We start from the raw sequence: 25,068 nt of genomic DNA on the forward strand, positions 1-25,068 counted from the left end.
TACAGGTATAAACAAGTTAAATTTAAGACTTTTTAAGACCACTTCTAAATGAAATTTAAGACTTGAATGCAGTGCGTTTGTAATTATGTTCAACGAGACACTGAACCAGACAACCAAAAGCAAACAACTGGACTTGCATGTGCGTTATTGGTTAAATGACCACGTCCAGTCAAGGTTCTATGGAGCAGTTCATGGGCCATGCAACTGCCCAGGATCTACTTCAGCATTTCAAATAAATGTGCCATAAATATATTTATTAACTAACCTCGTGTATGTTGTGTATCATATAGTTAAGCTTTACTGATTTGTCAAGTGAATAACAACTATGGATAGGGCACTACACGTTAATTAGACAAATTAAAATGAATGAATTGAAAACAATGGTATTAGAGTCTGCTGTTTACCTGCCAATATGTATAAATAGTATACAGTGCTGCTCATAAAAATAGCCCCACATCATCACATACCCTTCACCATACCTAGAGATTGGCATGGTTTTATTTCAATTAGCCTCATAGCTGGTTTGATTTACATTGAGAGATGATTTTATTGAAAGCCCCCCATCTCGTACACTACGTTTGAGGGAGGTCACAAAATCGGATTAATCGCCAGCATGATCAACAAGTTATCGTTTGGATTTTTGGCAGGTCAGAAATTTCGGTTGGTTGTGTTGCAGCTTTAGCAGGTCCACGGTTCGATTTCCATCATGCCTGCAGTCAAAAGATCAGTTACAAACTGTAATAAGCTTGTTCTAATGTTATTTGAGTAATATTTTACATGATGTAGCAAAAAAGTGTAGTCTTAAGACTGTCTGCATCTTACAGCAATCTGCGACTTTATATTCTTATTTTCCGCTCACAGCAGAATTGCAGAAACGAATGTGACTTTCTCTCATTGTCTCAACATTGTTGAGTACACCGCCGTCTTCTTTGATAAACTGTATCGTAATGTTTAGTGGACAGAACGGGCCGTGGAATCCATGCCTATGAGGTTTTGGTTGTGTAAAGAGGCTAATTAAAATGTGTAATGTGAGTTAACACAATGAACAAGTTCAATAAAAATGCAGTGTCTGTCCAGCTTAAATGATATGGAGCAGTGGCCGGGTTGGTTCAGTGGGTAGAGCAGGTGCACATATACTGACTTTATGCCTCAACGCAGAGGTCCAGGGTTTGAGTCCGAACTGTGACTATTTCCTGCATGTCTTCCCCCTCTCTCTCCCCTTTCTCACCTAGCTGTCCTATCAATTAAAGGCAGAAAAGCCCAAAAGAGAATCTTTAAAAAAAAAAAATGATAGGGAGCAAAGAGGAAGGGCAAGCACGTCTGTGGGGGCAGCCGAGCTGGTCAGTGGGTGGAAGCTGGTCAGGTGGCGGTCTCATTCACTCTTTGATCCTTTCCCAGAACCTCCCACTGTGGGTGAGGCTCTTCCATTAATTTAAAAGTCATTACAAGTAAACGCAAAAGAAAAATCAATATTAGCTACACTTATTCCAACGGCTCTCGCCAACCAAACAGCTTGTGAAAATGACACTATTTGTCCTGGTGTCGCCTTTTCAATGTGCTATATCCAATACATTCTGGTCTGTTCAACACACTGGAAACACAAGGAAGAAGCAGAAGGGTTGTTAAAAATTCAGGTTATGGGAAGCTGCAGAATGTTGAATGCATAAAAAGTCTACATTAATTGCTAAGAGAATTTAGGAGTGTCCACAGGGTTTCAGATTTGAACACTTTTACCTCTCCTATCAAATAAAAAGTAACTTGGGCGGCATTTTATGGGACATTTCATCCTTCACTTACCAATGAAACAAAAAAAAGACAAGTAAACACTATTGATGTTAAAACTGACAATTTTTGGAATAATTTCAAATTGACTTTAACTATACACAAAGTAATGAAGAGCTTGTCAAAACAAAAGACATGGCCACAGTGAGAGACCTCATTCTGTAACTGACATCATACTGGAGTATAACACGGGTTGGTGAACTTGTTAAGACTGGGATCTCAATTGAATAAATCTGCTGTCACAATGTGGCCCAGGGTCATTAAAACATACCAACACTTTTGTCATGTGGAGACCAAGCAGAAACAGTTCTGCTGGCCAAACAGGGTTGCAACCCGTGGTTTAGGACTCTTTGTTGTAGTTTCAAGGCCAAGGATTTGATGGAGAGGATGAAAACATATTTTTCAAACTGCTAACACATTGGCATGTTTAAAAAGATTTACATAGAAAAACAAATATGAGATTCTAGCTGCTCAGCTCTCATCAACATGATAATTAAATTAATCTCCTCATGTCAGAGTGAGAGCTTCCTCTGGGACAAACTACACACGGAGTGGAATTACTCAAATATATATACACACACACACACAGAGTCATGACAGACCAATGGCTCATCAGATATACAACATGGAATCAAAACAAAATCTCACAGCGTGTAAGTAAGAGTGAGAAAGCAAAGTCTTCTAAATAGTGGGCTGAGTTTGGAGGGATGAGCAACAATGAACTGTACAGAGATAAAAAGAAAAAGCGGGTGGTGAAGGTGGAGACTCACTGCCTACCCTGTAGTTCTCATGAGGAGCTTGGCTGTGGTAGAAAGCTGGGGAATGTAGGACATTGTTTTACAATGGTTGGATTAGAACCAAATGGTTGGTTGCAGAAAGACGAGAATGAGTCCCCAGAATATTTTGATTTAAAATATTACTGGCAACATTATGTTGAAACGTTTTCCTTTTCTTTGTAAGATAAGATACATCTTCGGACCTTCTCAAGACATACCGTATTAATCACTAATCAAGCCTGCTACCAACAAGCACTGCTGGGTTCCAGCCCTCCAGTGACATATAATAAGAATAAATACTAACAAAAGGCCAAGTGGCAATTTCTCAAAAACAAAAGCTTTAGTGCTTGTCCTGCATGGAGGAATGGGGTACAAGAGATTGGGTATTGCATTGTGTCTGCTGGCTGCTGAGTCATAGAGCCCTTTGGCTAATATGTCCACTGAGCTGATATAGATTTGAGAAGTATTTGCCTTGAGTACAGGACGTCCAGTTGAAGATAGACCAGCTGGGATGAAAAGAGGTGTTGGGCACAAAGAACCTCAGAGCTAAAGAGTGAGGCCTGTGCACTGGGAAGCAACTTTAAACATCCTGGAAACATGAAATTACCTGTGACCTTTGACCTCCTGGTGTTATGATGTGTGTATGATTCTCCGTCTCATTGAGAGAAGGAGACAGGGGGGGATTTCTGGATGCTTTTTTAAAATCCATCAGGCAGAGCTGCCAATCTAACTTTTAGTTTGACATAGGGCTCCACTTACCTCTTTGTCTTTTCTTAACTTTATTTCTATGGTATTATTTGAGCTATGCTGACTAAGGCAATTGCTTTGGCCAGTTTGTGTGACGTAATGTAATGCCCCCATGTAGCACAAGTAGACTTTATATACATTATATATCAAAATTAGTGTTTTCCGTCAGATTGTTTAATAATAATTCTCAACATTTCTGACTGCACTTGGAGGCAGCTTTATTTCACAGAGAAAAAGAGAAAGAAAAAGAGACTTTGTTGTGGCAGGAAACCGTCAGTCTTGTGGTTCATTTTTTATCCTTAAAGTGTATTAAAACTTAATTGTTGCAGCGATAGAGGCAGTGATGTTTCCTATTAACTGTATGGGACTCTCACACCACCTAATAACGGACTTTCAAGTCTGATCGCCGGTAACATGATTGACCACCGCATTGCGTTTCACCAAAAGTCTCAACCTTTCACTGCAGGCCGCTGCCTTTCTTTAACCCCCTGCGGCCCCCCCGTCGCTGCAGCCATAAAGCTCTATCCCAATTCAAAATCAATTGGAAAGACTTGTGTTTTCTAGAACCGCCTGAAGACTACCTGAGTTTATGTGAATGCAACCTAAGAAGGGCAAGTCCCCCTCACTCACCATGGACATTTACTATGCAACCTGGACCAAGAATGTGAATCGTGCGTAGCTGAATAAGGCTGTAACCTCACCCAACGATGACTGTTCTGTTTGTCTGAGGTTATCCTACCCAGGAACACATGATGATGATGATAATCATCCTCTTAGGACTGACTTAGCTTCTGACCAACTGACTCACACACAATTTCTATCTTGTTGCCAAAGACACAAAATAAAAATAAATAAAATAATAAGTACATAATGCATCTTCAAATTCAATCCAATATATTTGTCATTATTTTTCTGACAAAGGAAATCACTATGGTGAATTTGGGGGTGGTTTCAGAAGACACGCCTGGACAAGATCAAGAGTGTGACAGTACAGGATAAATGACTGTACTGCATGTGAATGTGAGTCAAGACACAAATCATCATCAAAATGTAACTCAGTGAGCAGCCAATGTTTAACCTTAGCCTGATGATACAGTGTTCATCTTCAACTTTTATTTTCATCATCATAACAATGCCGACAAGTGTATGTATTATGTAAGTGTATATAAGTGTAAAATGGTCAGCTTTCCTTCTGGACGTTACAAAGACTAAGGGATAAACAACAGGAAAGTGCAGGTTTTCTCCAGGGATCAAAATGGACAGCAGTCTCTTTCATCGGCGTCTCTCTCTCTCCCTGTCTCTGATCGGTCAATGTGAGGGTTAACCTGATTGGAGCTAATATCTCTCAAAGGGTCAGTCCAATCTACTGCAGTCAAAGCCACAATCTTGGATGAACAGCACAACTACACCACTTCACTTGAGGGCAGTGTTTCTTAAACAATGGGTCAGAACGGTGAAATATGAAATCCTATTTGAAAAAAGAACAGATACATTTTAGGGTATAAATATACCTATTTTGAATAACGAGCTGTAAAAGTTTAAACCTGCTGTAGGTTGAAAACAAGAATGTGGATCAGACTGACACAGCAAATTGCCTATGGAAAGTAAACAGCAAGAGTACACACACACACACACACACACACACACACACACACACACACACACACACACACACACACAAATAAACACAAACACACACACCAAATACCTCCCTGTCATGCCTTCTTCCAACAACACGGCCAATCTAGCCACAAACTAATAGTCCTGGGCTGCTATCTCCAGCACATTACCCCTGGGAACCACACACACGCACACCAACACAACACTGACGCACATATACACATGGACCAATATCACGCACAAACACCAACACACAAAGGCACACATCCAGGAAGAGAAGGAGAGAGCTCTCCAATAGAAGCCTGCTCCTGGAGTAAATTACAATTTATTCAAATTGTGAATATTCCTTGTAGGCACTTAAAAAGTCCTTCCCAAATCTAGGGGGCTTTTTACGCCCCTCTCCCTGCTAACCACACTAACCACAGGGATTTCCATCAGCTAGGCTGCATCCTGTACCAAGCAGCCAGATATTTCAACCATCCACACCACACCACACGCCAGAGCCCTGAAAAACAGCAGGGTGGGGACAGTGAGTGAGTTTGTGTGTGTGTGTGTGTGTGTGTCAGATAGATATAAACTGTACTTAAGTGTGTAGTTATACACGTGATCATCCTGCTGTTTTATAATCAATGAATCAATCTATCTATTTGTATCTATCTACTGTATTTTTCTGTTCTCCCATATGTAATATATATTTATATAAAAATAAAGAAAATAATATGTTAAAATAAATAATAAACTTATCTAACAATTGGGGGTAATTGTCAGTGTTTATAAACCTCTTCACCTTGGCTGGCAAATGCTGGGGTGTGAAGGCATGCTCAGCCTGAAAGAGAGAAATTAGACTGAGAGGCCTGACAGACTCCAGGCCTTAGGAAACATTTTATCACAGTGTGTATGTGTGTGTATGTATGTGTGTGTTAGTGTGGGTCTCGGTGTGCACGTATGGGTATGAATTTGATAAATTTTTAGACCACAGTGGGCTCTAAGGACGTGACTGCCTCAATCGACCCTTTTAATGCATCTTATAGTTATGACTGACAGCAGAAACAGGGGGGGGAAGAGAGAGTGGAAGGGAGACCGAGAGAAACAAAGGAGCACTGAGAGGATGTGTGACCTGAGCTGAGGTTCATGTTTCACTGCAAAAACACTCGGCATGAGCGTTCTTCTGAGAGAAGTGACAGATATTCAGAGGTATGTCAACATCGTGGGAAGTGTACACTGGTCAGACCGCTCAGGATCACACACATTAGGCACTCTTCTTTCACAAACAGACACACAAAGGCACACACAGGAGATTGCAGGATATTAAATACGCCTCCCTCTTTTAGTTCAAGCTGAAACAGCAGCAGGCCTGTTCATTTAGGAAGTTCTTTCCTCTCTCTCCCGACTCTTTCAGGGCTATGTCAACGGACTGACAATAACAGAAGATAGGATTAAAGGATTTAATGTAAAGCATAGTTGGCACATCTACTCATCTACGGTATACTTCCTTTATACGTTGCTTGTGCATCATAAACAGAGAGAAATGGGGAAGGTGGGAGGGACAGCAAGATAGCGAGCAGACACATTTTTGGCTGTGTTGCCACTGTAGAGTTCTCTCGGCCAATCCGTGAGTGTTAAGAGCATGGCTCATCCTTTGCCCTTGCTTCCTTTATTCCATGTCCTCCCATTTTCTCAAGTAGGCCTGTACTGTATCCCCCTTGACAACTCCTTGCTACCCTCCTTTTGAGTTTCTCATATTTCACTGTCCATTCTGCCTTCATTCCTTCTTCTTCACTCCCCCCACGTCTCTGTCTCTCCCCCCATCTTCCTCTTTTCAAGATGATTTCATGTCCAGTGGGTTCTCGGGGGAGCCGGAGAGAGAAAGGGGACAGATTATTTTGTGAGTGTGTGCGCGTGTGTGTTTGTGAGAGGGAGAAAGAGGGAGAAAGAAAGAGAGAGAGAGAGAGAGAGAGAGAGAGAGAGTGAGAGTGAGTGTGTGTGTGTTTGTGCCTGGGGGACAGGTCAACTGGGACACACACATCATACCAGAGCTATGAGGACAGGCTGATGGTCTGTCTTCTTGACAGGCCCCAGGTCTCCCAGTGGAGACAAGATTGGCCATGAACAACAGGGGCGGGGGATATGTACTTCAGTGTATGTGTGTGTGTGTGTGTGTGTGTGTGTGTGTGTGTGTGTGTGTGTCTCTCAGGGACAAGGTTGGGAGGTAGAGATAGATGAACAGAGTGATGGTACTAGTGGTAGTTAGGTGGTGAAGAGAGGATGATAAAATGAAGGCAGGGGGAGCTATGACCTCATGTCAACAGAGTGGACGGAGTCAAACCAGGGCTACCAACAGAGCAATGTGACCCTGGTTAATGTCGGAAAGGTAAAAGGTACACAAGAGAACTGTATGAATCGTAATGAGAAGGGACTGGAATGGCCAAAGAACAGACAGGACCAGGCAAGATGTGGAGAAAGGCTTCAGGGATAATCCAAAGGCCATGATCCCAAATAAGAGAACAGCACTTGCTGGGGTGTGACAGAGATATAAAGGACTAAGTCGCTTTCTAGCCAGAGTCCAAGACAGAACAGGATAGCCAGACGGAGGCCAGTGGCAAGGGACAAGGGATAATGAGCTCAGCCGGCGTGGACGTAAACACCAGAACACAAGAGTGTGCTGGGGGGGATTGAGAAAGGGACAAGGACAGCGCTGGGAGGCTGTGCGCTGTTATTGGAGAGCGGTAAAAGAAAAACACAAATGTCCAAGTGAGACCCCAAAACAGAGTGGAGGCCAGAGACTTTCCAGGTCTACTGATCTCATCGAGCTGATTGAGGTGAAGCATCAGGACTTAAGAGAATTGGCCTGAGCGGACGTCAAGGGAATATTGTACAGCTATGTTCTCTAAACTGTGGTTTAGGGTGTGTGGCCTGAAATTGTTTTTTTGCCAGCGTCTGGTGGGTCCCTACAGCGCATGGCAAGAAAAGACACAGAATACTAGCCCCTGCATTAGCATATCCCCAGTATGAGTGAGCTAATTGCACTGTGGGTCCCAAGCTGAAAAGTGTTACATGGAGGGTTCACAGCATTACACTGTTTGGATGCACTGTAAGCTGTTGTTTAACATGGTTAATATAATGAAAATTGAGACTCACTATCTGAATGATGAGTGGAGTTAGATTACAAAGGAAAAAGGAGGAGATAATGGGAGAGGCTGAGGGGTTTTGGTAGAAAATGTGTATAAATATACAATAACAGCACAAATGGGCAGCCTGAGAGTGTCAAGTGCAGGGTAGGACATAGGATAGGAGGTTGGTAATAGAATTGACAAATAGGCAAGAGGCCAGGGGTTTATGGCAAAGTCTTGGAGTTGAAGTGGAGAGCAGGCTCACAGATAGAAAGAGGAAAGATGGGAGAGTATGGAGGTCTGGAGAACAATGGCTTGTGATGATCAGAGTTGTTTTAGACACTCCAAAGCATCATGGGTCTTAAGCAAAACAGCACAACCATTTAAGACTGATTTGTAAGAGCTACAAAAACACACTTGCAGGACCATTAAAGAAATACAACCCTTTCTCTTATCAGTGCCACTATTATTATAACCCCGAAATGTAATTAGTGTGTGCTACAATTCGCTGAGGCGGACACATTGGCAGGCATTTTATCATCAAGTTTAATAAGTTAGCTGAGTGTTTTTGGCAAAGTTGCACTATTTCTTATTTATCTAGTTTCACAAATCATGTTCATCTAGAGAACACATATTTCATATACCACAAACACATGATGGAATAATACATGACAGAACCATCTTGGAATCACATTCTTCATCTATGATGACATTTGGCCCATTCGGACAATCTTTCTTCCAAAACATCCCTGAAAATACAGAGGTCATTTTAAATCACAGCAAAAATGGGATGCGGTATTCGCTGTGCTGAAATGCCAGATTGCCACTCTTCAAGTGTGTGTGTGTGTGTGTGTGTGTGTGTGTGTGTGTGTGTGTGTGTGTGTGTGTGTGTGTGTAAGCAAGAGTGAGGTAAGAGCACAGATTAACCATGGTTGATGATTAATACAACTTGACTTTCTGACTTACTGCGAGCAATTATGGCCATGTCTTTTCTCAAGCTTGACTTTCTCACACTCGCCGTGGAACACATGGGGGTCCTGAAACATGTGCGCACCAAACACACACACACATATGCCACAGATCGCCAGCCCACCCTCCGCTCAACCTCAAAACCACAAAGGGTTAAATATAATCAATCTTCTTTAACAATGCTGTCAGGGCACTGTCTGAAAGCGCTAACAGAAACACACAGATAGTGGTTGCACGCTGGTGACGGTGTGTCCGTGTGTGTGTGTGTGTGTGTGTGTGTGTGTGTGTACTGTATACCTCTGTCAGTCTGTGTACAGAATGTGTATGCTAAAGTCAATGAGTATGGATTTGTACTGATGTGTAAGCCTTTTTTTAAATATATTTATGGGATGTGTGTGTGTGCATGTAGTACATGTGTATCGAGTGTGTGTGTGTGTGTGTGTGTGTATGTGTGTAAGTTTATGTAGGTACCATCTGTGTATTATGTGTACTTACGTATACTACTTGTGCTACAGTAATACTCTATGTACTGTAGGTGTGTGTGTGTGTGTGTGCGCGCGCGCACGCTACCTGAGGGGACTTGTGGGATCTCCAGCTGTACTGGTGGCTGTGGAGGCTGGCCAGCAGCACATTCTCATCAGTGTCCACCTGGCCAAAGCGCAGCGTCTCGTGGGTGTCGTTACAGATCACGTAGTGGCTGTAGACCAGTTCCTCAGCCTCCAGGTTCCCATTCTGAGAGAGAAAACAGGGGGGTGAGGGGTTGTGGTTGGAGGTATTAGTGAATGGATGAATAAAGAGAAAAAGAAAGAAGAAGGGAGACATGAGAAAAAGAGCTTGTGAATAAAAGAGTTCGCAAAATACTTCCAGGTGTGTATGTTTATGGTGGGTGTATATAATGTACAGTATGTGTGTAATGTGTGTGTATAAGTACATTTACAGGTGTCAAAAATGCATGTCTTCTCAATCTCAAAAATGCAGATCTTGGTAGTGCAGCTGTCAGCCAGTAGGAGAAAGAGATGAGTGATAAGACCCGTGGGTGCAACACAACCTCAACAGGGGAGTAAATCATACCACAGTCTGACAGCTATCCAGGCTGAAGCAGCTTAGACTGGGCTTTGGGGCCAAATCTACCCCTTGGTCCCACATAAAACCTCCAGGAGGCCTTTCTGTTTACCAAAACTCAACTTCTTCACATCCTTCTTTGAGCAGCTAAATTGTGGCCGTGAGATAAACAGGGTTGCAGATGTCAACTTATTTCAAATGGCAACTTCGTTTGTGTGTGCATGGGTTTTCCTAACATTTTCTCAATGTTTGGAACAAAGTTGGCAACTACGTAGGCATTCCTGTTAGTAACAGTCATCAATATATTGTGGTTTGTTAGGAGAAAACAATAGGGTGGAGTCTGGCCCACCTACAGCAATGGGTCAATGAGAAAGCCTCACAGAAAACTCAAGTCATGCGAGTCGTGCAGTGATGCTGTCCACTCATACGTCACCTTGCATGCAAGAGCAAAGAGCCCACTGGCCTGCGATTGAAAACACTGGTTTAAAAGGGAGAGGGGAGTGTGTCGAGTCTCCTGCATAAAGGAATTCAAGTACACATTTTCAAAACAGCACATAGTTTGCATGTGAGTTGGAGAGCGAGTCCGTGGGTGCATGTGTATGTGTACGTTTTACTTGAGCTCCTTCCAAAGGCTCTCAGGCCCTGATGGGATCTCTCCTGCACACCCCTCCCTGACTCTTGACGCACATGACTGTGGTTCAGACAGCTTCTCAATAACTACTCAACTATCCTAACAAAGAGGGACCCCAGCCTGCTGTATACTTTTAAATGGCAGGGGGTTGATGGTTGATGGTTAAAAGAGGCTGGCAGTAAAAGCTCAGTTTGACTGCCAAGCACGTTCAGGGTCCTGGGGTTGTTGATGCTATTGAAAACGGATGGGAAAGTTTACACCATTAAAAAGAACACTTGATGATAGATGTGAGAGAGAGGCAGAGAACGAGAGAGCAAAATATAGACGGGACAGCTGCGACAGTGGGTTCAAATCCATTTCCAGTTTTATAGTGGAACACTATCTGTACTCCCTTTCGAATCTGACACTGCGATTTACAAACTTCCTGCTGCCATCTTAAGATGCCATTGCTAAGCCCACTCTTTGATGGTATCGTCTTTCCGCTCCGATTCATGAGGCAATACGATACACACGTCAGAAAAGCTTCCTGCAGTAATCATAATCACTCTCTGTCTATCCAGGGTCTTTAAGTGGACAAATATTAAGACAAAGATATTTAAACAGTCAACACGTTTTTCTTGTTAAAGAGCACAAGATGACAGCTCTTTCTTCAGACGCAGTCCTACCAGGAATCAAAGGATCCATTTCACTAATCCACCCAGATACTATTACTGAAGTTTTCACAGAGTCTAGCCCAGATCTGCATGGCAGAGTGGCACATATATAAATGGCAAGGTACAGTAAAATGTCTGGAAAACAGATTGTAAATAATGACACCCACTCAAAAGAAATACTCATGAAACAAGACTCTGTCGAGGAGATAGTGAAACCTGTAAAAGGGACATAATAAAAACAATAATGGGGGGAAACAAGGGAAAATTCCTGTTGTCTCAATTGCACATGTAACAGCCTGTGAACGTTCTGTGAGAAAGCAGAGTGTGTAAATACTACTGGGCTTTTGTGTGGCTTTCCACCAAAGCCACTTCCCTGGGGTTAGGGGCTGGGGGGAGCAAAGATTGAAAGTGGGGCTAGGGACCGAGAATTGAAAATGGAGGCAAGGGGCCTGAGGTTAGAGTGGTGGAGGGCTGAGGTTGGGGCCATATGGGGCTATCGAGCAAGAAGAGGCAAATGAAGAGGAGGAAAAAAGAACTTTATTCTATATTCTTTCTTCCTTCATCTTTTTTTAACCAAGAAACCCTCTAAAAATGTATAACTAACTGTACTTTTATCATCCTCTTGCAGTTTTATATATAACAGCTTAAGGTGCTGGCCAGCCCATTGGCATCAACTTGGGGTTCAGCGTCTTGCTTAAGGACACGTGGCCCAGAGAACCCAGGGATCGAACCTCTAACCCTGATTACAAGTGGACGATCCACTCGACCTCCTGAGGTGCAGCCAACCTCAATTTTGAGCAATCTACCTGTCGTCAGAACTGTTAGCGGACTTGTTTGAAGGTTGGAGCAAAAGGAAAATGCTGCAGTCGAGGTACGGAAGAGGAGGTGAGCCTGTTGCTGTTGCCTTGGGAACATGCTGAGAATCATAATAGATGGAATATATATTCACATCAATATTAATGACAAGCCATCAGGAATGTGTACTTATGACTGCCAGAAAGACCTTGGTGATGTTATCATGGGTACAAGAGCAGTCCATGTTACCATGACTACGTCGTCGTATGGCTATATGAGAATAAATCACAACCATATACCAATCAGTGTCTTTAATTTCTATTTATTGCGATGCATCTGGAAGTGCTCCAGCTGTTCTGGTTGTGGTGGTCTGGTGTGACCGTGTCTGGGTCATGAGGTTTCAATTGTGTGGTAGTTGAGGAATCTTCTCCACGGTTCAATGCTGACCCTACAGGCCACATCACAACAGGCCTGCCTGCCAGCCTTGACACCAGGAAACATGAAAATCACTGAAACAATTACACACGTAAGGATACATCCTTCTGTTGCGGAAGGACAGAGGCTTTTAACATTTCCAACTGCTTCTGATTACGTTTTCAATTAGGATCAAGTTGTTGTATGCGTGTGTGTGTCTGGAATGTAAGCCTCTATCAGATCAAAGATACATTTTAGTTTAACTGGGCAGCCCTTTACATCCACCCTTATAGTGCACCTCACCACCAGACAGATTGTGCCTAATCGCACCCATACAAGGTTTTCTCACCGCATAAAAGATTTTGTTTCAGTGAAAACCCCAAAAAGGGAAACAATATTCCATGATCTAAGTGTTCACAACTTTCTCTGAGGTGTACCAAATATTTAAGAAGAGTGTTTTCTAAAAAAAAAAAAAAAAAAAAAAAAAAATCAGCCTTTTGTACTTGACCTCTCTCTACCCCTTATCCAGAACTACCAAACCCACATGCAGCACATTTGCCTTATAATTATGGTGTGTTTTTTTTCCCTTGTGTTCCAAAGTGGTAAAGGCTGGAGGTAGTTAAAAGGTTCTGTACAAGTTACAAGGCTGCTGCTGTTTAGACCAATCAAGAAAATACAGCAGGCTTAATCATTTTATGAATCAATCCCATACCAGTGAACATGTAAATGCAGCCTTCAGGGGTTTGTTTTTGACTGTGTAGTGTGCAAGTGAAGAAGGGTAATCTGTGTGCGTTTGTGTGAGCATTGTATGCCTTTATTTTTGGGTCTCGAGATTCTGGGCAAAGATGGCATTCCAAAAGCCAAATATATCACCCAATCAGTATCAGAAAAGCCTTGGCAAAAAGCATACGACCAACTAATATCCTAACTAATCATGCTTGGCATGTTGTGTATCGCCCACCATGGATACCAACATGTCCAAAACACTCCAGTAAAGCTGCAATATGACCACTCATTACAACACCATCAATGCTCGAAAGTCTTATTTATGGCTAAATTAACCAGCAGAAATAGGGAACATTCCCTAGCTTGCCCTACATGATGCAATGGTGAAGCCAAGGGTCAATTATGACCGATTATCCAACACGGTCGGTAAGAGCTTTTGATGAGTCAATGAGCCACTGCGTGAAAACAAAGGTATTAAACTTCTAGCCAGAACAATCATTTTATAGTAGATTTCCTATACAGCTTGTTTAATTTTATTTTCCACAGGTAAAAGACCCCAGCTGCTCCTAGAAAAACACAAGTTATTATTTCTCTCACCTGGCATTGAGAGCCTGTATGCATGTAAAACCATGAGAGTACCTCACGTCTCCAGAGGCCAGTATATGAGTCAGCAGAGCCACAGCTGAGCCGAGCCGAGCTATGATAGGGCATACAAAACCAGAGAAGCCAGGGTGCGCATGTGTGTGTACACGCAATAGACAAGTGGGTGGAGGACTATGGCCAAATTAAGTCTTGGCAGGCAGGTGTCACCACTCAAGTTTTACCGTGTTTTCATGGGCATCACTTCACACACAAATATCCTGGCTACCATAGGCAGTGCTGAGAGCTGTGAACTGAGAGATGACGAGGACCATAGGACTAGAAGCCCAGGAACAGACACACTGTAGCCTCTTAGTCAGAGTTTACAGCAAAGGGAAAGGCAGTTCCATCCTGCAAATTTTATTACCACTGGCATACAACCAAAACCTCTCTCTCATGAAATCCACTTTGTTGTGAGTTTGTTTAGCTGATACTCCATCTGGGACAAAAGACCATCTTTCAGCATATTCTCTAAATGTACAAACCGTTTTTACGTATTTCCTCTATGGATTTACTAGCCCCTTGCTCCAAATATAATAGCTATATGCAAGTGCTAGCGATCAAACAACAGGGCAAATCCCCGGTTACCTTAAATGTCTCAATGAATCGGACTATTGAAATGTGCAAGTGAAAAAGTTATTCTCCAATACTTTGCAACCTAAGTGACCATATCACTAATTACTTACACTGATATACTGGTCACTTCAAATGCACCATGCAGCAGTAAAACGTTGCTCAAAGAGTGCCTTTATACAATATAATGTAAAGTCAACTATTTTGCTTCAGATATTAGCTGTAAGGGGGGATTTAAAAAAGAAAGAAATTGAAGGACAACTTCAGCCATCAGGACCCCTAACATGTTAAATTATCCAAAAGCTCTGATAGCAGTATCAATAATCTATCACACAGCACAGCTATGTGCCTCATTTTTTTTGCATGTCAGCTCATGGAGCTTATACCTTTTTTGTATTCTTTGGAGTGTGGTTAAATATAAAGTGTATATAAAAGGTAACTCTCTGTTACCTGTTGCCAGCTGCGCAGGGCAGTGTCTACAGTGTGGATGGCATACTGGCTGATATTGAGGAACACTGGGTCCACAAACACTTTCACATCCAACGTGGTGTCCCGGGGGCAGCATGTGGCTGTAGCCTGGCCCTGAAACACACAAGAAATTAAATTAACTTGTTTCCACATTTCCTGACCAATGCTTTGAATAAAAAATATCTAGACAGACAAACCAGCATAAATAGCTGAGCTCTACCTGAAGTACACAAGGCTGGAGGAGCTGAAGGCGTGTCAGGTTTCTGTACTCCAGCAGCTTGCAGTCTAGCTGGGTGGAAAAGCTGAACTCCTGACAGTGACGTGGTCCATTGCTCCACTGGCGTAGGAAGACCCGCAGCTCCCTAGCACCTGTCACCATGAACTCCTGTTCCTGAGGTAACTTCCTATCTGGCAGGAAGGGACGAAGCTGTCGAGATGGAACTGGCAGAGTGAGACACAGGTTCCGTATTAAGAGACTGAACTTAGGGACATTATTTATCAAAACATGGTACAACTATCAAAATAACCAATAATACTCAACTTAGAATAAAAAGGAACAACCATATTGCCACCTGGGACTAAAAAAAAAGGAAATGCCAATGCCAGACAGTTCAATGCCAATGAGTAAAAATGTGTTTTGAGCTCTTTCTTAATGTCTTCAGGGGACTCAAACACACGACAATAATAGATTATTATGGGTAATGACTTTTTGGAGGGTGCTGACAATTATTGCCACACTATAATGTTGAATGTAAGGTAGTTAAAAGTGAATGACCATTGACTCTGTAATTGCTGCTACCATTGATGAACTAAAAAACATGAGAAGAAGAAGGCTGAACTTTTCCCCCCACCAATAAACGAAAAAGAAGGTTTGAAGTCACTTTGTGTCACGGCTAGACTACAATCCATCCTAATAAACCTAATACTCTTTAACTCAACTGACATAATGGGACATCATGTGCAATAATTATGTCATGGACATAATCATGAACATTCTCTACTAACCATGTGCTCCTACACTACCTACAGTAAACCTCAGATTTGAAACTGTAAATACATATCTATATGCAACCCCATCTAGACTGATCCCTGACGTCAACCAGTTTATATTTGTATGATCTATATCTGACTTTGCCATTGTATATATTTTGGATATGCATGTTTTTGTTATCTTAGACTTGCATGTTTGCACTCTTTATATTTGCCCTCTTCCCACTTTGTATTGCATTTGCTGTACAGCAATTTCCCTCAGGATGGACAAAGTTTTATCTTTTAACTTTGTGACTGGGTATTCTGTATCCTACCTGTGCCCAGCTGTTCTAGATGGTGGCAGAGATGGATGTCCAGCTGTGCTAGTTTAAGGGACACACCCAGGGAGGGGACAAACCAGGGTGCAAAGCAGGAGTCCACACGAATGCAGGCTGCCAACACAATTGGAGACACCAACTGATCGCAGGGCAGCTGGGAACCAGACTCGCTATCCGAACTGAAGGCGAAGGGAGATACAGCAGACAGTCAAATTTTTACAGATTAAGTGGTATTTCTGACAGTGAAAACCAACAACTGAGCTCTAAAAACACTAAAAGTGACTGAAGGCACGCTGGGAATATGAAATGATTTCAAATGAAAATAATGCTTTTGTCTTTTGCCCAGTGAGTTACACATTGTGTGTCATTCTCGTCCGAAATCTACAGTGAGATTAATGCTACAATTATTCAGACAAAAGAGAATGAAAAGAGACAACAATATGGAGAGGGCCTCCTCGCTGTCCGAGGCTGTGAGTTTAGGTACATTATTACTGCCGCAGTTTCCAGCAGAACCTCTCCATGGACATTAATTGCATGTCACGGTTGATGATGTTGAATGGAAGGTAATTGAAGTGAATGACCATTTGCTCTGTAATTTGCTGCTACCATGATCCACCATAAAAACTCCAGCAGGAAACGCTCAAGACCTTAAAAAACGCTGGTGCAGCAGAGTGCTCCTTAAAAAGATAAGCATCATATGTTGACAATTTTCATTACTTCCAGTTGGCAGGCCAGCCAAGTTATTTTTCTGGTGGAAACTAAAGTACGGCAGATGAAACGAGCGAGTACAGAAAGGGGAATCAATTTTGATCAAAAAAGACAAATAATTTAAACATAAAGGAAATGTAGTGTTTGGACTATGATTGTAATGAAACACAGATGTATATTTTGCTTTACACTGTATCTGGTACTGTAGACTTTTTTCTCTGTTTCTTCTCCTACATGTTTTCTTATTCCTCCCTTTCTGCTCCTCTGGAGCTCTCTAAGCCACACAGAATGTGGGCTTGGCAATTCTATTCCACTAAAAGTTTCCTAAATCCCAGGAGGAAGTAAAAAGGGGAGAGAGAGAGAAAAAAAAAAAAAAGAGAGTAAATTAAGATGAGGAAGAAATGTGAAAAATACAGAAAATTAGAAAAATCACTGAAGAACGGGATGCCAGGTGAGACATAAGAAAGGTGAAGTGAGAAGAAGGGAGTAGAAGCATGCTTTTTGAGGTGTTATAGTGCTTGGCAGGCCTAGAGCAACCTATCCCATCCCAACTCAACCCAGCCCAATCCAGACCAGGCCTAGGAACTTATGAGCCAACCCAAAGGGGGCTTTACTCCTCTTGCTTCTCCTCGATTAGATACACTCAAGGTAAGCAGGAAGGAATCCGGATGGGCCCTGACAGGCACTTGGTGTGCTGGGAAATCTCATTAGACCGATCTGAACGCCTTCCAAGCCCGCTCCCTGCTCCTGCACACCAGATGTGGGGCGAGGGACACATTGCTAGTTCTTTGTGCTCGGCGGCCTGGGTGCGCTCTCTCTCTCTCTCTGCTTTCCCTCACACTGGACGGCGCACGTACTGTAGATCCACACACACACACACAGATCTGTGTGTAGGCATACACGCTCTCTCTCATATACGTGCTCGGGTGTACAAGCATGCATACAGATACCTACAAGCACAGAGAAACAGTACAAGACCAAATACAGATTTCCCCCCCACCTTTGCTCATCTTCTCCCTCTCCGTTTTTATTGAGTACTATTCTCCACAGGTCTGAGGCCACCAGCTCCTTCTGCTGGTCGGTGAGGCTGAGGCTGGGCAGCTGCAGCTGGCAGGCACTGCTCTCTGAAAGGCTGAACTCCCGGTATGGAACAAAGGCCTGCTGAAGCTCGTCCCAGTACTCTAGGCTGCATGGTACCTGGAAGGAAAGACACAGTGAACAACTTACATATGTAACAACCAAATATGTATTTTATTTAGGCTTTTATGCATCCTCCCTATCTTTCTTAAGGGCAACAACATTGCCTAGTAATTACGGTATTGTCCTTCAACTCTGATTCAAGCTCTCTTGAGGGGAAGGAACTACACACAACTACTAACAAGTTGTTTTTAACATTATAACAAGATATTTTCACGTTGTTCAGACATTCAAACTTATCACGTTCTATATCTTGTTATAATGTGAAACGTTAATGTTAAAATGTAATAACTTAAATTGTTATAACGTGAACACAAATATGCCTCAGATTAGATTTATTAATGGTCTTATTCCACACACCTTGCTCAATAACAGCAAATCTCACCATGTCTCTAACCAAGCATAAAAAACTTAATCAAATAGTGTAAATGAGCCATATTCCTCAATTTATGTTTTTACTCATTATCCGTTTCCTCATTCATATATGACTTTCACGTTTAAACTATGCTAAGTTAGGTTTGGTTTGACGTTACAACAATAAATGTTTATGTTTAACATGAAACGTTTCAGGTTCTAACAATATAAATAGTATATTGTTAGAACGCGATAAGTTTGTATGCTGTAATAACGTGATTATATATTGTTAATTAGATCAAGAAACCATTGTTATAACAATACACTTTTCACATTTTAACGTAGCACTGGTCTGTTTGTTTTTTTCTGGCTATGGCAGCGATATGCTTTTGCACAGTAGGAATGATTGACAATGTCACCATCATCCCTGTACTCCCTGGTTAAATATCTGTGGGTCAAACAAAGCCTCTCCTCCATCATACAGAGTCTGTGTGCTTCTGAACATGGTACACACCTCTGCTCAACAGCCAATCATGGCTAAATTCCAGTTTTTCTTCCGTCCTATTTCTCCATACAACCAGCTGACAAGCTTTCAACACAGACTAAAAATGATCATATATTTGTTTCTCTCTAAGAGAGCTTGGAGGAAATGTGAAAATATGGCTTTGTTGGATACTTTATGAGGACCCAAAGACACAGAATAACCAGTATGCTTCCATGGGTTGCATTATAGGGTAACACTGAGCTCTGAAACTACTCAAACACTTTTGTTGTCAGATTGTTTCTGTTGAATATATCCAAATCAGCAACCTGCCTGAAGATGTCTGTATGTATGGTTTTGCTGTAGAAATGATGTTTTCCACCAATGGATCAGATATTTCTTTCTTAAGGTGGTGGCTTTGCTCCATTGGATGACAACATTTTACTGTGAGAGTGTTTTTATATCCCCCGCTTAGCCTCCTCTACAGATGGACACCAGTGGTTTGTTACTATTGTATCCCTCAGTTGTTCATCACTTTAACCTGAGGCTCCAGTCCAGATAAACAGCCTATTGTAACCTCCTCAGTGTAACCCTGATTACTCATCAGCAGTAGGATTACTGTAAGGCTTTATTATTGCACAACAGGTACTACTTCAGTCCTGTGTTTCCCCCAGCTACACAAAGTATTAAGCAACTGCAGCGGTCTGCTACTCATCAAACATTGATAGTTTACGGACCCTTTCAAGACGTGGGGAATCCCCGCTTCGGAGAAGGAATAAGTGAAGGATTTTGTCTGTATTATAACCTTGAATATTATTCACTTGAGACACACCGATCTTTCATTTTTCATGTAGTCTGAAAAGAAAAAAAAACGACAATTTTTTGACCACAGACCACCGACGTAGCGAGACGACAACTCATCTCCGTAACAACACTGTGTGACCACAGCATAACTAAACACCAGGAAACCGTATGCTACAAGACAGCCATTAGCATTGAAGTCCTGAAGCTGTTTCTCACACTGAATAACAATCAGCTTATGTGAGTGTTCAAACATTATGTGATGACTGGTAGGGCTCCATTCATTCCTCTCATATTGTGCCAAAATTAGCATAAATGTGTCTGGTGCTCCTGTGTGAACTAAACCAGGTTCTCAGGTTCCCTCGACCACCTGCAAAACTCTCAGCCACTGATGGATCGGTTGTGGCAGGGAGCTTTTAGCAGCCCACCTGAAGGATGCCAGGCAGTAAGGCATGAGTGTGTGTGTGTGTGTGTGTGTGTGGTGCATATGGGTGAGCGAGTGCATTTGTCTGTGCACGTGTCTGTGACAATCCAATTGTTTAGCAGAGGTATGGAGCGCCCTGGACACTTACAACACTCATGGAACTGTCAACAAGTTGGTGTGTGGGTACAGTATGCGAAAAGCTTTGTGTTCACAAAATGTGTGTGTATGTGTCCGTGCATTCATATGTGTGGGGCTGTACGGTTAGGGAGGAATGCATGAGCTAACCGTAGCTTACATCATGTATGAAATGCCACACAGGTTTTCCTGGAATCAACTTCTCATAATTGTACCTGACAGAGTGGTGGACCCGCAACCCCAACACTGAGCCACCGGAGCGGAAACTCACTGAAGCTCCACCGAGAATTCCCAGAACTGCGTTGCTAAAACACAGAGGGTGTTTTTTCTTTCACCTGTGATACTCTATACACATGACGGCATACAGAAATGAATATGTGAGGTACATATATGGTACAGTGGAATACATTTGCATGGTTGAATTTGCGTCACGTTCCCTTTGACTTGTAGCCCTGGCCTTGAAGGCAGTGGCGATGCAATCGATAACCAACTCAAGAAATTATGTAGGGAGGATGGAAAAAGAAAAAAAGAAAAACTTAAATACATTTTAGCTATGTTGAGTTGAATGTATGGTAATGGCTTTTGGGAGGAGAAGGCACCTGTGTATATGTCAAATGGATTGTGTATATGCGTCCGAGAGGAAGACTATGTGTAATTGTACGTATGAAAGACAATATGCGTGTTTTCATATGTGTATACACAGGTGTGCGTATGTATGTGAGTGCGTGATACAGTCTGGGCAGTGTCAGTTTCCGCTGCCTGATTGTGTGTACCTTATCTGATAAACAACGTGTTACCCTGAATAGCTGACATTCCCTTAGCTGGAAGGGTCCAAAATGTGTTCTCCTCAAGCGCAAGACAAAGTAAGCCTGGCAGCTAGACCTCAGGGCAAAACATCCGCTGAAGGGTTATCTTAATTTTGGAGTTAAGGACTTTTAAAGTAATTTCAATATTCCAAAACTATTTACACATTTATTTAAATCCAGGACGGTTGGCAGCATCGTGTATATACAGATCTGATTTCCATCCCTGTCACCCACCTCTGTTTCAGCCAAACCAGAAAATACTACTCTGCATGGGCCTGATTAACCAATCACAGTCTCTCAAAAGGTTAACTAAAGACAGGCAGACTAAAGCAAATACACAACACACAGAAATGATTCAAATTTCCATGATCAACCCAGGTGTGATCACTGCTAAAGTTGAAATATGTCTCTGCAACTGAAGACTCCCCAAGCTCCCTCTGAGGCTGTGGCTGCTGACATCCACCGCCTTGTCTGCCATTACTTTTATTAACAATATCAACACTGCTATTAGGTCTTCTGTTATTTCACTGATGCCTATATGTCTAAAAATTTCACTGCTAGCTACCTCTTATCAGCCAGCAGACAAATTGAATTGACATCAGCTTGAGCAAATGTTTACTCAGGAGATGTAATGAAAATTGTTCTGAAAATGACTCCTGCTATGCTGTCTCAGGTGGGCTAATATAGGTTAACGTTAATCAGTGTGGAAAATCAGGAATAAGCCCATGCTGAGATCTTCACGCTCAGCTTTTTTATTTTCTCCGTAATGCCAAACTTTTAAAAAGGGGGACTGAAGTTTTGGTGGATGAGGTGTAAAAACTCCAGATCAAATTAACCACATGGACAGTCTTTTTATTTTTATAGTGCATTAGCTGTGACTAATGCAGGTCTGCTTGAGCACTGTCCGACTAAAATAATAGTTATCTTGGCTAAAACACACTCTTGCTCTTTCTGGTTCAACGGGTCGCTCCGGAGTTAAATCCCACTGGCTCCCCCCAGATTCTGACTCCCTACAAAAGGTTGCATTTATTTACTAATTGGAAAAAGTGTGCTTCAATAAAAAGGCGGCGTACAGAGGATGTGAAGCTGATGGCGGACCTGTGTTTCTCATAACAACAACGACAGAAACAACAGCTGCAGCAGTGGTTATGGCTGAAGGTTGCTGGTTCATCTCAGGCCACGGAGCTTTTATGATATGGGTTGCAGGCCAGCGGAGCCATGATGGCAGTGCAGAGCCCTGCCGAGACATGAAAGGCTATCCCACAGTGCCATGCACGAAAGCAACAGCAGGGGAGCAGATGGTACGATGTTTGTCAAAGTGATTTGGGCAACTGCCGAAACAGTGAGTGGATGATCAAATTTATACATCTGCCTATTGAGAAAATCTAGTTCTGGTAAAAGGTAAAAATGTGTGTGAGAACAGAATGCGGTACTTTTGCTTGACTACATGCTCCCCTGAGCTGGGGTCAGGCTGAATCATAGCTCCTGTGTTTACTCCCTTTTTCTCAGGCTTCAGAACCCCCGCAGAGAGGCAGAAGGAGGGGAAGCCGAGTGGCAGAGATGGAAAAAGAGCCGTAAGGACACCTGTTTGTGATTCAGAGAACAGGACCACATGGCGGTGAGAAGGTGAGAATGAGTCACCTTCCTCTCTCCTTCTAACCCTTCATCACTTGGGCCCTCTACAGGCGGGAACCTGTGGATGCTCCATCAGGAGCCCCCCTCCCCCACCCCCCCCAAATCACTCTGACATCGTTCCCCTTCTACTGTATGTAAGAACAGCGCAGGCAGCAATTTGACTTTGAGTAATGGAAGAAGGTTTGAATTCCCCCTCCGAGATACTGGAACCAGTTGGGAAACCACAACTATTTAAATGCAGGAAATCTTGATTTTATAAAATGTTAATATGATCTACTCTGGGGACAAGCGAGCAGCATGGCTCAGAGCAAGAAACCCCCCCTTCATCTATTCAGCAAGGTGGAGACAGGGAGCAAAGGAAAAGAGGGGGGGGGTGACAAAAGTAGGGAGAAGAGAGAGAAGGAGGCAGAATAGAATGAGGAGATGGAGCAAATGTGGAGAAGAGCCACTTTTATTTGGTTTACCTCATTACATTCCTTTCACCATCCACCTGCAGTCCTAAATTGGAAAAACATTACTGCCTAAATGACAGAAAGGAATGACAAGACAGCTCAATTCTAAATACCACTCTCTCTCTTTTCTCCTTATTTCTTTTTCTTTCCCTGTGCCTCTCACTTTCCATTTTTCAAAATCTATCAGCCTCCATCTCCGTGTGGCCACATGGTAATTTTAGAGGCCTGAGAAATTATGACTGCCTTCTTTCTCTTTCCTGCACTCTCTCTTTCTCTCTCTCTCTCTCTCTGCACAGTCTACATGTAAAGTAAATTAAATTCCTTTGGAACTGAAACTGAGCCATTAGGTTTTACATTTTTGTTTTTTTATGACTGCATTTCCTTTCGCTGCACTTTCTTTCTGGACTTGGGAGAAAAAAATAAAAATAAATGAATAGAGACTTTTGAAGTTTTGTAAAAAGGAAATAAAAATCATTGTCGCCAGAGGCTGAAATCAATATAATCTGGGATCACAACGACTTTGGCTGATGATGAAGAAGTCCTGTTAAAATAACCCCCACGAACCCAACCCCTCGCACACAGCTGGCCTAATGCTATGTTAGTGTTTGGACAAAATATGAGGTAAGAAGGACTGTGTAACATATCATAAACCGATCCAATGTCTCATAATTACTTTACAATCACTCCTTTTAATAAGGTCCATGATACATGCAGTGTTTCCCACAGAGACTAATGTGTGGCGGTACGCCACACTATCAACACCGGCTGCCGCACATTGCCTTATTAATTTTTTTTTTTTAATAGTTTTTCTGCATTTCCTTTCCCTGCTCTCCTCCAACTCTCTGTCTCACACACACACACACACACACACACACACACACACACACACACACACACACACACACACACACACACACACACACACACACACACACACACACACACACACACACACACACACACACACACACACACACACACACACACACACACACACACAGCTCCTCCCACCGTGCGGTGTTTTTAGCCCCCAACGTCGCCTTCCAGGCAGTGCGGCAATGGTTATAGTCAGGGTTATGGTGAGGGTAAGCTGCCTGGAAGGCGACGTTGGAGGCTTAAAACACCATCGAGCCCACCGTGCACACAGTGTCTGTCTCCATCAAGGAGAGAAGAAAGCTGGCGAAATTCACAAGTTCACAAAAGGTTGGTATTTATCTCATGAACACCTTTACACAATTACACATTCACAATAACTGACCCGAATCTTAGCAAACAAGCGATTGTGCCCGCTTTAGAAAGATAACTAGTCCCAAGTTTGCAGTAAAAGGCAGTTGGGTTGTCGAGGTCAAAATATAGCAGCTGTGAATCAAATAAACGTATTATAAATAATGTTATGTCATTTTTTACTCTTACACTGAATGTTTGCTGCTTCAATCCAGATGAGTATTGAAAAGTATTTTCCGTGACTGAAAAAGGCCCGTGTTTAGGATGAGGACCAGCCTGAACCGGAGGTTCTGTGGGAAACACTGTACATGACACTGTTTTTAGCAGTGTAGACAACATGCATCGCAGTAGCTTTTAACAATGGATTTAAACCAGCTTAGTGAATACACTTTGTAAACAATGTTTTTTTATTAATGTACATAACACTACCTTTGTTCACATCCTCACTGCTATAGCCGTCCAAGTGTCCTATTACAAACATGTCTGCTGCAGCATTTACATGGGTGTCACAGAATTAGGGAATTAGGAGACACAGGCTACATCCGCACTACTACTTTTCATTTTTAAACAGGGTTTTGA

At 42.5% G+C, this 25,068-nt stretch overlaps 1 protein-coding gene across 1 annotated transcript in view; it reads right to left on the reverse strand.

Moving 5' to 3' along the window:
- Positions 1 to 25,068, reverse strand: part of vps13b (vacuolar protein sorting 13 homolog B) — a 372,345-nt gene that overhangs the window by 47,783 nt on the left and 299,494 nt on the right. Inside the window, exons 42-46 of the mRNA XM_028581593.1 lie at positions 17,981 to 18,177; positions 16,270 to 16,451; positions 15,186 to 15,406; positions 14,948 to 15,079; positions 9,575 to 9,736 (exon numbers count right to left, since the gene is read on the reverse strand). Coding sequence (XP_028437394.1) covers positions 9,575 to 9,736; positions 14,948 to 15,079; positions 15,186 to 15,406; positions 16,270 to 16,451; positions 17,981 to 18,177 — 894 coding nt within the window. The remainder of the gene's footprint in view (positions 1 to 9,574; positions 9,737 to 14,947; positions 15,080 to 15,185; positions 15,407 to 16,269; positions 16,452 to 17,980; positions 18,178 to 25,068) is intronic.

The sequence above is a fragment of the Perca flavescens genome, chromosome 6, assembly GCF_004354835.1.
Source record: "Perca flavescens isolate YP-PL-M2 chromosome 6, PFLA_1.0, whole genome shotgun sequence".
Lineage (NCBI taxonomy): Eukaryota > Metazoa > Chordata > Actinopteri > Perciformes > Percidae > Perca > Perca flavescens.